This window comes from Rattus norvegicus, chromosome 2 (assembly GCF_036323735.1).
Source record: "Rattus norvegicus strain BN/NHsdMcwi chromosome 2, GRCr8, whole genome shotgun sequence".
NCBI lineage: Eukaryota > Metazoa > Chordata > Mammalia > Rodentia > Muridae > Rattus > Rattus norvegicus.
Window position 1 is genome coordinate 27176162 of NC_086020.1, and position 18156 is coordinate 27194317.

Here is an 18156-nt window from a genome sequence, read left to right on the forward strand (position 1 = left end):
ACACTTACACACACATACACACACAAATACACATACATACACACAGACACACACACGCGCCACACATACATACACACACACATACACACACACAAATACACTTACACACACATACATACATACATACACACACAAATACACATACACACACATGCCACACATACATACACACACATACATACACATATACATGCACACACACAAATACACTTACACACACGTACATACACACATGCAAATACACACACATACATACATATACATACAAATACACATACACATACATACATACACACACAAATACACATACACATACATACATACACACACAAATACATATATATGCATACATATACATACACACATACATACATAGACACACACATAAGACATACACATATACAAATACATATACACACATATACAAATACATACACACGCATACACACGTATACACAGATATACACACATATATAACACAAATACATATACACACATACACACACATGTACACAAATGCATACATACAATACACACATAGACAAATATGAATACACACATACACAAATACACACATATACACAAATACATACACATACATACACAAATACATATATACACATACACACACAAATACACACATATACACAAATACATATACACATCACACACACATAAATACATGTGCACACATGCACACACATATAAACTCAAGCGCACACACAGAGACACACAGAGATACACACCCAGACACACACAGATACACACACACACACATACACACACCCCACACACACTCTGTCAGATTGGCTAAGACAGAGATAGTAACAACACCCACTGCTCACCTTCACAAGACTATGGAGGCTAAATCTCTCACAGCTGTTAGAGGGAATATAAAAAGTACAGCTACTCTACAAAGTTTGTCAGTTTCTTTAAAAAACTTACCACATGAATTCTAAATGAATTAACAAAATATAATATACTGTTAATCATAGAAATGAAAACCATGTGTACACAAAACCTGGCCCCAAATGCACATGGTGGTTTTATTTAAAATAACCCCCAATGGAGACAATTTAGGTGTCTTTCTACTAGAAGTGGTTAGATAAATGGTGGCATGGCCATGCCATGGAATATACTCAAGAACAAAAAGAAGGGGCTGGATATTGGTAACCAGTGATAAGAGCGAGCCCTGGTTGTTCTTCCAGTGGATCTGGGTTCAATTCCCAGCACCCACATGCTAGCTCACAACATCTGTAACTCCAAACCCGGAGGTCTGATGCCCCCTCCTGGCCTGTATGGGCACTGCATACACATGATGCATAGACCACAGACTCAGGCAAACTTTCATGCACATAAAATACAAATAAAATCTAGAAAAATTAAGTAATAAAAGAAACTAGGGCTACATGTACCTGAGGAGGAAAGTCAGCATCTGTAAACTGGTTCTGTTTATATAATGACAGAATAATAGAGGTGGCAAATAACTTATGAATGGATCCCAAGGGTAAAGGCAGACGGGGACAGGAGTTAGAGTGGCCACACACAAAACAACAGGACTCCAGTGATGGAAATGTTCTGTCGATGTTAAGTCCTTGTCTTTTATCCTCTTGGGGACTGAGTGAAGGATGCATGGGAATGCTCTACGGTCCGTCTACAGCTGCCTTCATTCCAATTACGACGAAACATACCTGAGCTCTACCTGAGCTAGACGAGGTCCATCAGGAACAGGGCTCTCCATTAGACACAGACACATTCCATGCTGCATCCCTCTCTACCTTTATATTAAGAAGCCAGTGAAATTACTTCAACTTCTAAAGAGAGAGAGAGTGTGCGTGCGTGTACACCATCATAACAGTGTCTTTTAAAAACATCTAGAGGATTTCCTCTTGTTCACATGGCACACTAAGCACTATTGAAGACAATAATTAAAATAGCCATTTCCAAGAACTAACTGGAAACGAATAAAGTACACAGTCTGTTTGTGTGTGTGCCCACCGGGCGCTTTCCAAACTGCTGAGCCACTCACGCCCACAGAGAGGCGGCACAGACTCCAAGCCCATACTCTGTCGTTCTATGCTCACGGCAGCTTCAGCTAACGGACACTCTGGCAAACGGCAGAACCGTGCGGGCCTGAGCTCACCTGTGTATAGCCATGCATACAGAGGCTGAGGAGGGCAGCTCGCCTAAGGAAGAAAGGCAGGCACACCTCTTCCTCCCACCAGCTCATGCAGGGGTGCTCTCCCCATGGAGAAAGAAAAAAGGACTGTCTTACTTACTAGCCTGAACCCCAATACAAACGTGTGTGTGTGCGCAGGCACGTGTGTGTGTTTGTGTGTGTTGGTGTGTGCGTGCTTGTGTGTGTGTGCATGTGTGTGTTCATGTGTGTGTGCAGGCACGTGTGTGTGTTTGTGTGTCTGTCTGTGTGTGTGCTTGTGCATGTGTGTGTGTGTGTGTGTGCGCACACGTGTGCAGGTGCATACATGTTTATGTTTATCTAAAATAATGCTTTACACTTAACTTGGACCCTCTTCCTTCAGGTTTCTGAAGTTCTCTCCAGATGCTGGCCTGCCCTCTCTCTGGTCTCCTTTACACAACCCCTTTCAGTGCCTGAAGTGCGCATGTTTTACTTAAAATAGATACCTCAGGCACTGGTTTTTTACATCTTTAAAGAGAATAGTTTCTTCAAAGTTTTGTGCAGGAATGTTTTCAGTTGGGTTTTCAAAGCACTTTTGTTTTTCTGTGTTTGCTTTTGCCAATCTGACTTTGTTAACTCTCTAGGACACCAACTTATACAAATACTAAATTAGCAACTTAAAAGCAGTAAATAACTCACCAGTTTCCCCAGTTATGAAATCCTGCAGCCTGGAGCACATGTACAGCAAACTGACAAATATAGACGAAGAAGAACACAAAGAACCTGAAGGAACTGTCACTCCTTTAAAAGAAAAGAGAAGAATGTCATTCCTCACAGCACCCTCGTGCGCACGTGCGCGCGTGCACACACACACACGTGCACACACACACATACACACATACACATACACACACACATACACACACATACACACACATACACACACGTGCACACACACACGTGCACACACACATACACACACACGCGCGCGCACACACACACGCGCGCACACACACACATACACACACACGTGCACACACACATACACACATACACATACACACACACATACACACACACGTGCACACACACACATACACACATACACACACATACACACACACACACGCACACACACACACGCACACACACACACGCACACACACACACGCGCACACACACACACGCACACACACACATACACACACACGTGCACACACACATACACACATACACACACACGTGCGCACACACATACACACACACACGTGCACACACACACATACACACACGTGCACACACACACATACACACACACGCGCGCGCACACACACACACACACGCACACACACATACACACATACACACACACGCACACACACACGCACACACACACATACACACACACGTACACACACACACGTGCACACACACACATACACACACGTGCACACACACGTGCACACACACACGTGCACACACACGTGCACACACACATACACACATACACACACACGTGCGCACACACATACACACACACGTGCACACACACACATACACACACACGTGCACACACACACATACACACACACACGCGCGCACACACACACACACACGCACACACACACGCACACACACACATACACACACACGTACACACACACACGTGCACACACACACATACACACACGTGCACACACACACGTGCACACACACACACGCACACACACACACACACACACACACACACACACACACGCCAAGCCTAAGGACCTGCCCCAGCAGCCCTCTGTGCAAACAACCATGACCACCCCCGGGTCATCCACGGAAGTTCCAGCTGCACCAGAATCCACCTTGACAAAAAGTCGGTTTTCCTTTTAAAAAAGAAAGTTTTTCTAGTTTTTGAGTGTGGCTGTTTTGCCTGTGTAAATGGCTGTGCATTGTGTGTGTTCTGCCCTTGGAAGCGGAAGGAAGGGTCAGAGGCCCTGCCACTTGAACTAATGGAGGTGTGCTGGAAACCAAGCCTGGGTCCTGTACAGCCAGTGCTCTTAGCCACTGAGCCACCTCTCCAGGCCCCAGGTTCCTTTTTTTAATGGACTATTTCATAGAGTCAATACAAAGCAGTTAAAACATAATTTTATCCACATGTATGTATCTGGACTTTACCCCATTGATACTGAGATCTAAGCTTCCTCCTCCTCCCCAGTCTCCTGAGATCCGGGTTTGCTGTTTGGAATGAAATGAATGGAGGTGTGCAGTCCGCTCGTCCTGCATCTGGTCACTCAGGCACCGGTGTTCGGCAGGGGCAGGACTCCGGCGCCTCCCACCATTGCATGCTGTCTGTGCACTGCCAGCCTTTGCTATTACAAATCGTGCTGCTGTAAGCATTCATGGTGAGTCTTCATAGGGACAGATTTCCTTTTATCCGGGGTAAATACCTATAAATGCATGTGGTAAACATACATTTACTGTTTAAGAGACTGCGGGATTATATTACAAAGTCGCTCCACTTCAGCCCTGTGAGAGTCTTTCAGGTCCTCATTAGCAACCCCAGCCATTGTAATTAGCATGTCCCATTGTGATGGTTAACTGAGTCGGGCTGACAGACTTCTGGGAGAGATTACAGTAAAGCAGCCTCAGGCTTTTCTAGAGAAATTACATCAGGACTAATGAATAGTTTAAGCCTCAACCTCGGCTGGACTCACTCTGCGAGGACTGTTGGGAGGTGGGGGAAGTGCGGAAGGTGAGGACTGGAGGAAGCAGGTCACAGGGCATGTTGGGGGCTTCGTCCTGCCTTGCCTGGAGCTGCCTCCTGGCTGACGGATGGGAAGGCTCCCTCAGGTCCACCATCTTGAACCCAGAATGCTGAAACCACAAGCAAACCTTCTCTTCAGCCGTTTTGTCACAGCAACATGAAAGCCGACAACACCAGTGTCATCCTTAGCTCCGAGTCTCGAGTTCTCTGTGAGGAACGTTGTTCGGCAACTTTGCATTTTATCCACAGATCTTTGTTAGACTGTTAAAATCTTTTTCTGGCATTTTAACTAGATTTCCTTCTTTATTTTTGATTTTTGAGAGTTAAAAAAAAATTCTGGATATACAAGCCTTTGATTAGATGCAAGACCCTTCTGCAGTCTGGGCACATCCCTGTGGAAGCCTGTGTGCCCTAGAGGCATCCCAGCAGTGCCTTCTAGGAAGAGTGTGGCCTTTTTATGATTCCAATGTGCCTACTCATTCTTTTCGGTACTGGATTAAAATGAGCAAACAAACTTTAGCAAAACCAAAGAGAGGAAGACCCTCCCTTCTCTGCCGTCAGTTCCCGGTCTTGCAGCTCTGCATCGTGTCTGTGTTCTTTGAACTGACTTTCTGAAAGCATGACATAACATGGTATTCTCTCAAAAGAAACCCCACCTTATTTCTGGAAATAAAGTATGGTTGAATCTTCACTCAGGGATAGCCAAGTGTTCCAGCAATGGTTCTTAAACTGCCTTTTCTGAGCTGCTCTGTCTTTGAATCTTTCTCAAACATCAGTTAGGGGGGCTGGAGAAGCTCCCAGTAGCTGCCCTTGTAGAAGTTCAACAGTCACCTGATGTCTCACAACCGTCTATATCCAGTCCCAAGGGACCCAGTGCCCTCTTCTGGACTCCGCTAATGCAGCAGGCACCCGGTGCACACATAGTAAAATAAATAGCTTTTGTTTGTTTAATTGGAGTCTACATATGGAAGGGCTAATTTTCATTTTTAGACTGTTCATCTGTTTACGGTACAAGTGTTGACACAGAGACATCACTCTGTGACTACTGCACAGTCTAGCGAGTCTTCAGATCAGGAAGTAACTATCGGTATGCCATCTTGATTGTTTGTAGACTTCTTTAGATAGTTAAGGCTTTGGTATTTCCATACATCTTTGGAAGAACAATCTTCTTTCTTGAAAACAGCCTGCTGATATCTTGACTGGGGTTCTGTTGCAGATCCGTAGGGTCATTTTGAGAAAGTTCACACCTTCGAAATATTGAGTCTTCTGATCCTTTGTAGAGATTTTTTTTCCATTTATATTTCTACAGAGATGATTATGGACCTAAAAATATAGTTTTGCTTCTTTTCAGATCTGATGCCTTTTGTTTCTTTCTTACCTAATTATGCTGGCCAGAAACGTAAATGTCCTGACCTTAGACAGAAGGCTCTTTCAGCCTTACACACAGCATTAGCTATGAGCTCCAGGTTTTAACTTGTATTTCCTTTACAGTGTGAGGAAACTTCTCTTCTACTCCCAAGTTTATTCACTGTTTCTTTTTTTTTTTTTTTTTGTGGTGAAATTTTTTTTTTAAGATTTATTTATTTGTTATATACATGTAGCTGTCTTCAGACACACCAGAAGAGGGCATTGGATCCCATTACAGATGGTTGTGAGCCACCATGTGGTTGCTGGGATTTGAACTCAGGACCTCTGGAAGAGCAGTCAGTGTTCTTAACCGCTGAGCTATCTCTCCAGCCCCATTATTCACTGTTTCTAACATACGCTTTTACCGTATTAGTTAAGAGAGTCATTCTATTGTTAAATTTTAGATTGTAATGTGATGTACTTTTCTAATATAAAACCAATCTTTTAAGTCCATAAATCAATACTCAAGAGGCTGAAGCAAGAAGACACCAAGTTCAAGGCCAGCCCAGACCACACAGTGAGACTTTCAAGAAAAGCTAACCTTGCATTTTTGGAAGAAGCTCCATCTACTTGATTGTGGAATGGTATCTTTTCAAGTCTGGCACCATTTTTAATCGCCCTAAATTTATCCTGGTTCTGTTCAGCACTGTCATTTCCAAGGTCCAAATCATTTACTTGCTAAAACTCAACCCTAGACTGTTCAGCAGACAGAAAAACACAGGACAGGAGTAAATCCTTCAGATCCTTATGGTTCCCTTCCTACTTCACAGCACCCGTCAACCTTCCCCTGCCTCTGTGAAGAGCCGACATCTGAATTCTGAGACTCACACTTGCATTAAGTGGGTCTATCCCACCCTATCCCCCAGCACACAGACTCCAGCACTTTCTTATCCTCCGCCCGGACAAGCCTCCGCTCTTGCAGTAGGTTCTTTCAGTGTAGACACACACAGCACATACTCTGCTCTGTGGTCCTCAGAAAGCAGTGCTTCAGACTGATGTCTATGTTGCCACGTGGGACTGATTTACGAGTGCTGGGGTCCTCTGAGATCAGTGAAGTTTCCCTGTTTTCAGCACAGCGCCCTGACTCCTCCACGCCTGCCTGCGTCGGCCAGCAGCTATGGCTTGTGCTTCCATATAGCCCGGGGGTCCTCTAGGGTCCTCCTGCCCAGGCCACACAGCGTGGCCTCCATTCTTCCCACTGCTAAGTTGATTTTCCATTTCTGTTACCACCCAGGTGCCTGTGGCTGGTGCTGCTGTTTTTCTTCAGATGGGACTCAGGGCCTAGTGCACAGGAGGCTGACCCTCCAGTTTCATATCTGACCTCCAACAGGAATAAAGTCCCTTCCTCTGTCACATACATGTGTGCATATACTACAGAGCTGATAAGTCACTTAGTCCGTGATACTCCTTAGGCTCTACAACCTTTGTGAACATCATTCGGACCAGAGTGCCAGCACAGTCCTTCAGATTAGAGGCTCGGAGCGTCTGGCGGCTCCTACCTTATTACGATGTTGTTATTTTTGCAGTGGATCCGGGCACTTCAGAGACCCCACACACACACTGACTGAACTTACATTAAAATACTGACTACGGTTTATCTCTTGAATAGCTGTTTAACATATCTGATGCTATTACAACAGCCTGTGCCAGCTGAGGGTGGGCAAAGCAGATCGTGTCGTTCCGGTAGGCTCAGTGATTTTTCTGCAAAGGCCAGCACACTGGCCGGGAAGAGAGTGTCACGATTTCTTGCCAGCAACAAGAAAGCTCACAGTACAGAGCAGCTGGAGCAGGACGTGGGGATACGCAAGCATCCTCCATGGAGGACGGAGTTCATGGAGGCACAGAGAGCCACGGCTCACTAGTGGGACTTTTTCCTTAGAAGGTCATTTGGGTCCTGCCCTGTAAAGAGGCTTTACGTTAACCGAGGAGACAGAATACAGGAAATAAGAAAATAGGAAACGGAGACAGGTGAGAGTAAAGTGACAGAATGGTGGCAGCCAGGAGCAAAGGATCTTCAATATCGGAAGTAGAAAAAAAATGAGAGCAGAAATGTGGCTTGGAAATTCAAAGATTTTTTTTCGTGGCTGCAGAGTTGTGGGGAAGGGAGAGTTGTGTGTAGAGAAGAAGCGGCAGGAGGGAGGAGTGAGAAAAGGCTCCTTTGATGGTCTTTGAAGGGAAGGAGGAAGGCGGAGATCCTGGCACTGAACCAGGGAACAACCACGAGGCAGCCCTGCTACGGAACTTCCTTATTGCAGTCCTGCTCTGCCCTCAACGGAGTCTCAGTCTGTACTTTACAGTGGCTTTGATTCTTCGTCACGTAAGGCTATGTACACTAGTTGAACACCATATAAAGCCACAAGGGAATTCTGCAGAAGCAGTAGTCTCCCGGCCCTCAGCACAGGTCCTGCAGCTGCAGTTCCCAGGCACCAGTTAGCTTCACTGTCACTGGTGGCCACGCCCTGCATAGCCTACCCTGCTGCTTCCTAGCCTTACAGAACTGTGACGAGGGAAGACATGGCTTTCCTTTCAAATCTCCCCCACTTCTGCCCACGTCCCAGTAGACACCTACATAGCCATGGGTTTCCAGTGGTCCTGCTCACTTGTTAGCCCATGAGATTCCTGAACAGTCAGAGCTGAGGCAGGATCCCTCACTTACATTTTTGCTATCCTGGATTTAGAAATTATCTTTGGATGTTGGTTGTTATATGTACCTATCAGGACTTGATCACTAATTCTCTCCTTAATATGTGTGAAATTCTTTGCAACCTGTTCAAATTAAGGCTGCCAATTTTATCTCCCAGGAACTTTTTCTCTTAAAACCTGACCAGCTTACATCTGAACTGGAGGCAGGAAGCAGCTTGCACAGAACGCAGGGACCTGAAAACAGCTCACAGTGCTGCCATTCAAAACCAACGTCGTCCTGGTGGTTTGAAAATAAGTCCAAAGAGGCTCCTGCTTTATAGATGGAAAAGCAAAGGGATAGAAAAAATGGGAGAGAAAAATAGATGTTTCTATTATATTAGCATGAGTTTTATTTAAAAGAAAGAAAAGTAATCCAACAGAAAGAAGTAATCCAAGATTGATACAATTAACTTTCTCAGAATCTGCAGGCTGAAGTCTATACCTGGGCAGGCATTTCAAGTGAGATGAGCCCTGGCTACAGCTCCTGTAGAGACTACAGGGCCATGGGTGGGGAGGTGAGAGAATGGCGATAAGCTTCACTTGTAAAAGGCAGCGTGACTCACTAGCTTAGGTAAAAGAAACAACCACATGACCATGACACAGACACAGAACAACATCTAGAAAGCTCCAGTGCCACTCATGATGACAGTCCCATCAAGCTAAAGATAGAGCAGGGCATCCTCAAGACGACAGATGTATCAACAATGAAGTCTGTGACTTACATCACAGTTGATGCTTTCTCTCCGAATACCTGAACAAGACATGGCCGCCACCCCACCTTCACGCTCACTATTCCAGAAACTGCAGCCAGTTACTAAGGTAACAGGGAGAAGGCAGAAAGAAGCCAGGCAGAATGGTTAAGGAGAACCCGTCTGGAGGAAATGAGAGAAACTACATTGCACTGGATAATCCAGAACCCTGGGCTCAAGAGAAGTGGCCGTGATGAAGGTCTGAACCATCCGACTGAGTTCCAGTGTTCTCTCAAAGCTGTAATCACAGGTGCTCCCCAGGAAAGAATGGCCTCATGGTCACATCACAAGGCACACCGGGCACCTGGAGTCTAAGAGATGAGGAGTCGGGGGACTTTGCCTAACTGTGCTAACTGGCTATTCTAAAACCAACACAAGATTAGCATCCCACAGAACGTTCATTTAGAAAATGCATCGCTCAGTATATTTAACTAGTGACTGATCTGATGTAAAATGGCATTCTTCATGTTATAGCCTTGACAGCTTTTTAAACGGCACTGACTTTGGAAAACCAGAGGTGAGCGTGCACGGAAAGGGTCGGCCATGCTCCTGAGTGAGTGAAGTGCTTCCTCGTGCCGCTCTCCCGACCTGGACTGATCGGGAGAGGCAGGCTGTACCCACCAGGTGTAACTCATCATTTAGACATGTGAGGGGCACAGGAGTAAACAGCAGTGTTTCCTAAAGTCATGTACAATGCATGTCATACAGTGTTACGTGTTAAAATCTAAGAGCACTGATTTTCTTTCATTAATTTTTATGTTTGATTTTTAAGAGCAACAACGCTTATGAATTTTACAATCCAGTGGATATGCAGTAAGCTGCGTCCGGCTTTTCAGGAAGTTTGTTATAATAAAAATGTTAACTTCGTATTATGCTTATACTCATTTACTGGGGACCGAGGCATGCTTGCCATGGTCCACACATAGAAGTCAGAGGACAACCTGCAGGAGTCAGTTCCCTCCATCTACCATGTGGGACCTGGGTATTGAACTCAGGTCACCATGTTTGCCGGCAAGCACCTCTATCCATTGAGCCATCTTACTGGCCCTGATAATGATAATAAAAAAAAAAAAATTAATGAGAATGCACCAACTTTCTTTTTGAGGTACAGTATATATTATTCATTTTATGGGGTGTTTGTTTGTGGCAGGGTCTTGCTCTGTAGCCCCAGCCTGATATAAACTATAGCCCAGGCTGGCCTATAGCCATCCTCCTCCCTCAGCCTCCTCGTGCTGAGACCCAGGGCTGAGCTACCCATCCCCCACACACTTCACAGTTCCTACCGCACACATGTTAACTGGCAGGTCCTCAGCACACATGTTAACTGACAGGTCCTCAGCACACATGTTAACTGGCAGGTCCTCAGCACACATGTTAACTGACAGGTCCTCAGCACACATGTTAACTGACAGGTCCTCAGTACACATGTTAACTGGCAGGTCCTCAGCACACATGTTAACTGGCAGGTCCTCAGCACACATGTTAACTGGCAGGTCCTCAGCACACACGTTAACTGGCAGGTCCTCAGCACACATGTTAACTGGCAGGTCCTCAGCACACACATGTTAACTGACAGGTCCTCAGCACACACGTTAACTGGCAGGTCCTCAGCACACACGTGTTAACTGACAGGTCCTCAGCACACATGTTAACTGACAGGTCCTCAGCACACACTGACCCACAGGCGTGGCTTACCTGAAGGCCCCATAGAGTGGCCTGTACCAACAGACAAATGAACAGGGGGTAAAGAGCAAGAACCACAGGATGCTGAGTCCAAAGTCAACTGCTCTTGAGGAATCAACACAAAACCAAGCCAGGCATCCGAAGATGTTCAGGAACAGGGTTACCGCATGGACTGTGGGACCAGAAGACAAAGCAGAGTGTTTGCATTAGTCACACAATCCATAAGGACCACCAGTGAGAACACACTTCCTCAGAGCAACATGTTCTTCAAACACTGCTGCTTCTTACACAGGCTTTGAAGGCACGGCACACAGAGGAGCAGGTCAGACAAAAACCCTGCTGCCCATCTCCTCGTTGGCCACTGCACAGCTAAGCCCAACCCTAAGGCTTGCTTTTCTGAGAGGAAAACAGGCCATGAACTTCATGAGCCATGACCCAAGAGGGCTCGTGGTGCCTGCTCAAACACAGGCAATGGACCAGGAGCTGGGGTCTCTTCAGGTTCTCATTTGCAAGGGGAGACCACGTACTAGAACTGGAATATAAGTAACACACAGCAGCGTGTCCGTGTCTGTGGCGCTCTGTGGGATTGCGTCATCCTCACGAGAGAACCATTTTGTAACGAGGGGAAATACTTTGATAGGAGTCTGGTTATTCACTTCACCCCCACTAGGCAACAACACAGGGACATTAGCCCGTTGCAGGGCTTCCATTTGCTTAAGAGAAACATGTGGCCAGCAATGGCTCTCCCTAACAAGTCACAACCCCCCCAGTGTGCCACCCAGCAATGCTGTGACCGCTGGAGAACCACACCACTGTAACTGCTGTGTACACGTGTTTTAATTTTATGCATCTGGGTGTTTGCCTGCATGGATGTATATGCACCCCGTGTGTGCAGAGCCCTCAGAGGCCAGAAGAGGGCGCTGCATCTCTCCAGAGACAGATGCTCTGAGTTACCGCGCGGCTGCTGAGGACCAGTTCTTACGCCTCTGTGAGAGCAGCATGTGCTCCTAAGCCCTGACCATCTTCTCTACTCCACGACAGTTATAAGTGAGTCAGCAAAAATGTACCATTTTACTATGAAAAATAAATTACCATAAAATCGAAGTACTGTAAAAATGCATATTATCAATAAAAAATATCAACCAACTATGACTTAGATTAAAAAAATAAAAGATTATTACAAACTCAGTATACATTAAAAACTAATTTTGAAATCTCTTCACAAATATAAAAGTGTATGGAGCAGGATAAAACCGCTCATTCTGGGTGTCCTGATGCATTCTCATCTGAACACTAAACAAATTAACTATGTCGAAAGGGCTCCAGAGTCCAGAAGCAAAACTACTGCAGCCTTTAGGCTTTTATGCTAAAGTCCCAGTCCTTCTCACAGGAAACTGCTAATTACTCCACTCCTACTGGGAGTTTACATTCTCAGGAAAGCTGGCTTACTAATCAAATGACTCAAAATCCCTTTTCCTCAAAATAAAGAGTTCTGAGACCTTAAAAGCAGAACTGAAATTCCTGTGAAATTAGAAATTATTTTGTAGTTCTAAAGGACTTCTGGCTGTCTTAAGGTTTTTGTTTTTCTTTAATGTTAGCACATTCTAACTTAAATTTTAATCTTTAAGAGAATAAGTTTTTAAAGTTTTCTATTTCATTTACAGAAAATAAAGAGCATGTATGTATGTATGTACATATATATATATACATATTTTAAAGTCCACAAAAAGATCTTCAAAGTACAGAAAATATCAATATAACCTTTTGTAATATGTTGCATTTTCTTCTAGAATGATCAGTAAATCACCAACTTGTACTTGATAAAAACCAGCCTACACAGGTTCCTAGTGACACGGCTGTCCACCTGTGCAGGGCAGAGGTGGACAAGGGGCTCGGTATGTGTGTCCGCCATCTGTGAGGCTAATCAGTGTCTATGCTGGCGGATGCTGAGTACAGGCCAAGCACTAAACAAGTCTTTAAGCCATGTTCACAGATTTGTAAGATAAATTACACCTTTTTATGTGAGAGACTTATTCACTTTATGAGGGAATCAAAGCCAGGATCAGCGAGCCTGAATTCGCAACCACCAATACCACATGATTCTTGAAATCCAAATCTCAAAAGAATTGGTTACCAGCAGCGTGCTCCCTTTGCTGCCTGGTGGCTGGGGTCCATCCACACTTTGCTTTTCCTTTTTTTCTTAAATTGAAAAGCACGTTTAGAAAGGTGGAGCGCCACTTCCCACAGATGACTCTAATTGCCGTGGTCCAACCGCAGCTCCCACTAAGGGGCTGTTGAAATCGCATCTTCACTGTATGCGCTAGATGGACATCACTGCTTCATCAGGCTGTGGATGGCCGACCATGGAGCCTAACCCTGCACTAAGACAAGCAATCCGAATGGCTTGTTCCACAGTGATGTGAATTGGAATGTCGGACCAGTCGGACAGTGTTGAACAAGTACCCCAAAGTGTCACAGCTCTGGCTTCTCTAAGGCTGAGTGATATAATACCTGCTTAAGGATGTGGTTGGGACATGAAATCCACCTCCATCAAATGCTAGCATTCACTATGAATGAATGGGTAGCACGGCTTCAGTCAGCCCTGAACTACGCCCAGGTCGACACAGAGTACCTCACTCAAACCGTCTCTCTCTTCAAGCGTAGGTAGATTCCCGAACTGTCCCTACTTCACTCCAAGCAGTGCGTCTTTGGAACAGAACCCTAACGCGAATGTTGAGTCCTTTTTCAGAAAATGAAGTGGGGCTGAGAAAACCCGTAACTAAGTGCACTACTCCAAGATGCTCTGAAAGCACACTCCAGACCCAACCAACCGACCGGGAAGCCATCAGCGGCAGCAGTTAGCAGTTACATCAAAATTAGCCATCTTTCCTATTCAGCCTCCATTTAGCACATCTACTGTAGAAAGTTCTTTCTGCCTCTTCGTCAGGACATACAGAATTATACTCTAAATATCAAACATTCAGAATACTCCTGATACCATGGCAAAATCTCAACAGAAAACTGAAAGGTTGACAGCAACAGCCAGGTGTGGTGCTGTGGGACAGACATTGGTGGGTTTCTATGTTCGAGGCCAACTTGGTCTAAGTAGCCAGTTCCCAGACAGCCACGGCTACATAGAGACCGTGTCTCAAAATATAAAAAGGTAACATCCACTGTAAATTGTGACTATGGGAACAAATGTTCTTTTGGAAACTATAACAAAAGTAATGTCATAAAGCATTGGTTTTCGCATGCCAGAATGAAGAAGGCGTTTGAAGGAAACCATTATACCCACTTGGATGCTGCACATCAGAGCCTGACTATCATACAGTGAAGCTCACACACGCTCTTTGGAAGGAGCGGACCTACAAATTGCGTACTGCCCTATCTGTCCGGCAGAGAGGAGCCACACGGCCACCTTCCTCCTGTCAGACCTTGGCAAACAGAGCTGAGGCCCTTTGGAACACAAACCAGGGAACAGGCGGGAAGTCTGTGTGTATGTAGCAAACCTTTAGCAGCCTGACACTCATTTCAGATTTCAGAGTTGTAATTACACTGAAAACATCACGCACATCCCAGCTGAAAACATACTCTGATTTGTTGTTTAATTAAACTGTCCCATATTAAGCAATTTCAAGAATAGAAGTATTCACAGCCACTTGAAGATGAAAGGTAAGCTATGCCCAAGGCAACTTTTAAAGTTACAGTTCACGTTACAGTATCGTCTGGCTCTTCCTGAAAGCCCACATTTAAAAGAATCTAAATGGTACTCCTTGATATTAAAAAATAGGATGCATAATTTTGCCCAAGCAAGTCATGCCTAGGGAAAGGCATTCTCCAAGGGAAAGGATCTCTGGGAGATCCTGCCATGTGACCGACAAGTTGCCTTTCATTCGGTCAGTGTTTGATGTGTGGGCTTTCCTCAGCCAAAAACTTGGATTGCTATCTGTTACACAATGTTTATATCTAATATACTGTCCAACTATGAAACTATGACTATTAGGATCTATAGGAAAAGACATTTAACATGCATTTTAATATATCATTTCCTAAAGGGTGTCTATTACTAATGGAAATGTGAACTCAGAACGCATTTATAACCTACTTTACATACGTAAATATACTCACACATCCATATACTCACACATCCATAGGTAGTACATAAGCTTCACTGTCTTCTGGAACTCTACGGGAATGTCTACAGAAAAGTCTTGATAGAAACAAGGCCCCACAGGGAAATTGCTAGGAAGAGGTGGCCAATTATTTTTTCTCCCTGTAAGTGAAAAAAAAGTTATTCCAACAAACACATTCTCTCCTTATTCTACCTCGGTTCTAAGGAAAGCGCCTTGTTTTGGAGGGTGCCATATAAAACACTAACAGTGCTTCTCTCTTACAACTCTGAAAGCTAAGCTTACATTTTCAACTATTTTTCCTCAGAAACTCTTTTTAGAATCAATGGTAAATAATTTCCCAATGTCATATCATACCATGTTCAGCATGTTTCTGTACAAGAGAACCCAGAGACAAACCCTAGAACTGATTTATTTCAAAGTCTGGGAGCCTGGCATCTGTGGGAGGGCCATCTAATTCTTCAGCGTCTGTTTTCAGTAGGATTCTGCTCCACTGCTCTGAGAGGGCAGACGAGGCCTCAGCAACCCAGGACTGACTAACGGAGCAGATGCGGACATGTCAAAGACTGACCAGGAGGAAACGTTATCTGAGGAAACCAGAACACCGTGGGAAACATAAGACTGTCTGTCATGTGGAAGAATGGGGGTTCCAGCAGCCTGAAGGCTGGAGAGACCCCAGTGAGGTGTGAGGAGGGGCTGTGTCTGAATAAACAAAGACAGACTGATGGACGGCAAGACTTGGGAAATGAGGTAAGAGAAAAACTAACCATAAAGCACAAATGCAGACAAAAATGTAAGTAAAACAACGGAGAGTCATTTTCTTTCTCTCCTCCTCTTCCTCCTTTGTGTTTGCTTGCTTGAGTGCATTTTTGTTTTGTTTTGTTTTGGTTTGGTTTTTTTGTTTGTTTGTTTGTTTGTTTGTTTGTTTGTTTTTTTGAGACAGGGTTTCCCCATGTAGCCCTGGCTTCTCCTGGAACTCCCTCTTGAACTCACAGAGATCTGCCTGCCTCTGCTTCTGGAGTGCAGGTAAAAGTCACTTTCTAATAGTAAATATACTATATACTTTTAAAATTCAATTATATATATTTTACCTATCTAATATTTTTCATAAAGAAAAGTATGACCTGTTGTTTATTCTCCTTACTATATATCTTCAGTTACAATAGCTGTAATATTAAAATTGGGGGACCAGGACTACAGCTCAGTGGTGAGCACTTGCCCAGTATAAGACCCTGGATTGGTCCCCAGGGAATACACATGCTACACCACACTATGTAAGATGTAGCCAAGAGGGGCTGGGGATTTAGCTCAGTGGTAGAGCGCTTACCTAGGAAGCGCAAGGCCCTGGGTTCGGTCCCCAGCTCCGAAAAAAAGAACCAAAAAAAAAAAAAAAGATGTAGCCAAGAATAGCAATGAAGACGGAGACTCTGGAACCAGAAGCTCTCAAGCCACTGGCTGGCTGGAAACTTCAAACATGGGCAGACTGCACACCAGGTAAATGCTTGCTTTGAAAGCCAGATGACTAGAGTTCTAGCCTCGGAATTCTCCAAGGACTCTAGTTCAATCCCAGGGAGCCACATAGTGGTGTGAGAGACCTCCAGACAACCACGGACTCCATAACACCCCACCCTACCCCCACCCCACAGCTGCCCTGCCCTCAGGGAACACCCAACCTCAGGCTGCGTTCAGAGGCCAGCCAGTCTAATCTACGTAGTGAGTTCCAGGATGGCACTGTGCGAGTGAGTGAAATCCAGTCTCAAAATACATTTTTAAAAAGTTTTTAAAAAAGAAGCGGAAACTTCATTTCTTCAGAAAGGGAATAACTGGACACACTTCTCAGGGTGGTGCTGAAATTTTAACATGCGTTGTAGGATGAGAAGAACTACAGGGTAACAACATACAGCAATATGTAACTATTAACTGTGTCTTTGTTATGATCTTTACTGAAACACCTTTCATATCTCAGAGAAATAATTAGTGTCAGTGAGCAGGAAGACAGCAAGGCAGGTCATCCTTCTGCCTCCTGTGGAGGCGTCGCGTCTGTGATGCTACAAGCAAGGCACCACCAGGTGAACACGTCCTGGGAGGCCCAAGACCTAATCATTCTAAGAGAAGGAAGAACTACTCAGTGATACCACTGCTGTCCTTGTTTGGGGTTTGTCCGCATTCCAGCCACCCTCACAGTGTCTTCCCCGACTCTGCCTATCCTGCTGAGGCTGCTACTTCTCCCTCAGATTCTTTTAGCGTTGTCTTTAGCACTCAGAGCCTAAACAGATTTCACAGCACATAATTTACCATCCCAGCACTTTCCTGGCATTCTCTGACAAGTACGGTCTACCCGTGAGGATACGACCAATAACCGGAACATGCCAGAGTCCAAGTGGGGCACTCGGCTACTGAGGCCCACACCCATGCTCTCAGCGGTACCTTCCTTCCTTCTGAGGAAGCCTCTTTCTCTTACCCCTCATGCTTAGCCTACACTAAGATCTTTCTTTTAAGTTCCAGCTCTTCTTTAAAGAAAGAAAAGATTCAAGAGAGCCACGTGAGAATCAAAGGCTCCCTGGCTTGGAAGGAGGCGAATGTATCAGATCTGTCTCAGTTTCTCCGAGACAA

General features: G+C 44.9%; 1 protein-coding gene across 4 annotated transcripts in view; it reads right to left on the minus strand.

The window, feature by feature from the left end:
* Scamp1 (secretory carrier membrane protein 1) overlaps positions 1 to 18156 on the minus strand; it is an 82775-nt gene that overhangs the window by 7299 nt on the left and 57320 nt on the right. For 3 of the 4 annotated variants that reach the window (XM_039102028.2, NM_001100636.1, XM_039102031.2), the window contains 3 exons: positions 15558 to 15686; positions 11426 to 11585; positions 2837 to 2938 (listed from right to left, as the gene is read on the minus strand). In XM_039102028.2, coding sequence (XP_038957956.1) covers positions 2837 to 2938; positions 11426 to 11585; positions 15558 to 15686 — 391 coding nt within the window. The remainder of the gene's footprint in view (positions 1 to 2836; positions 2939 to 11425; positions 11586 to 15557; positions 15687 to 18156) is intronic. The other variant, XM_039102030.2, reaches the window with a different exon arrangement.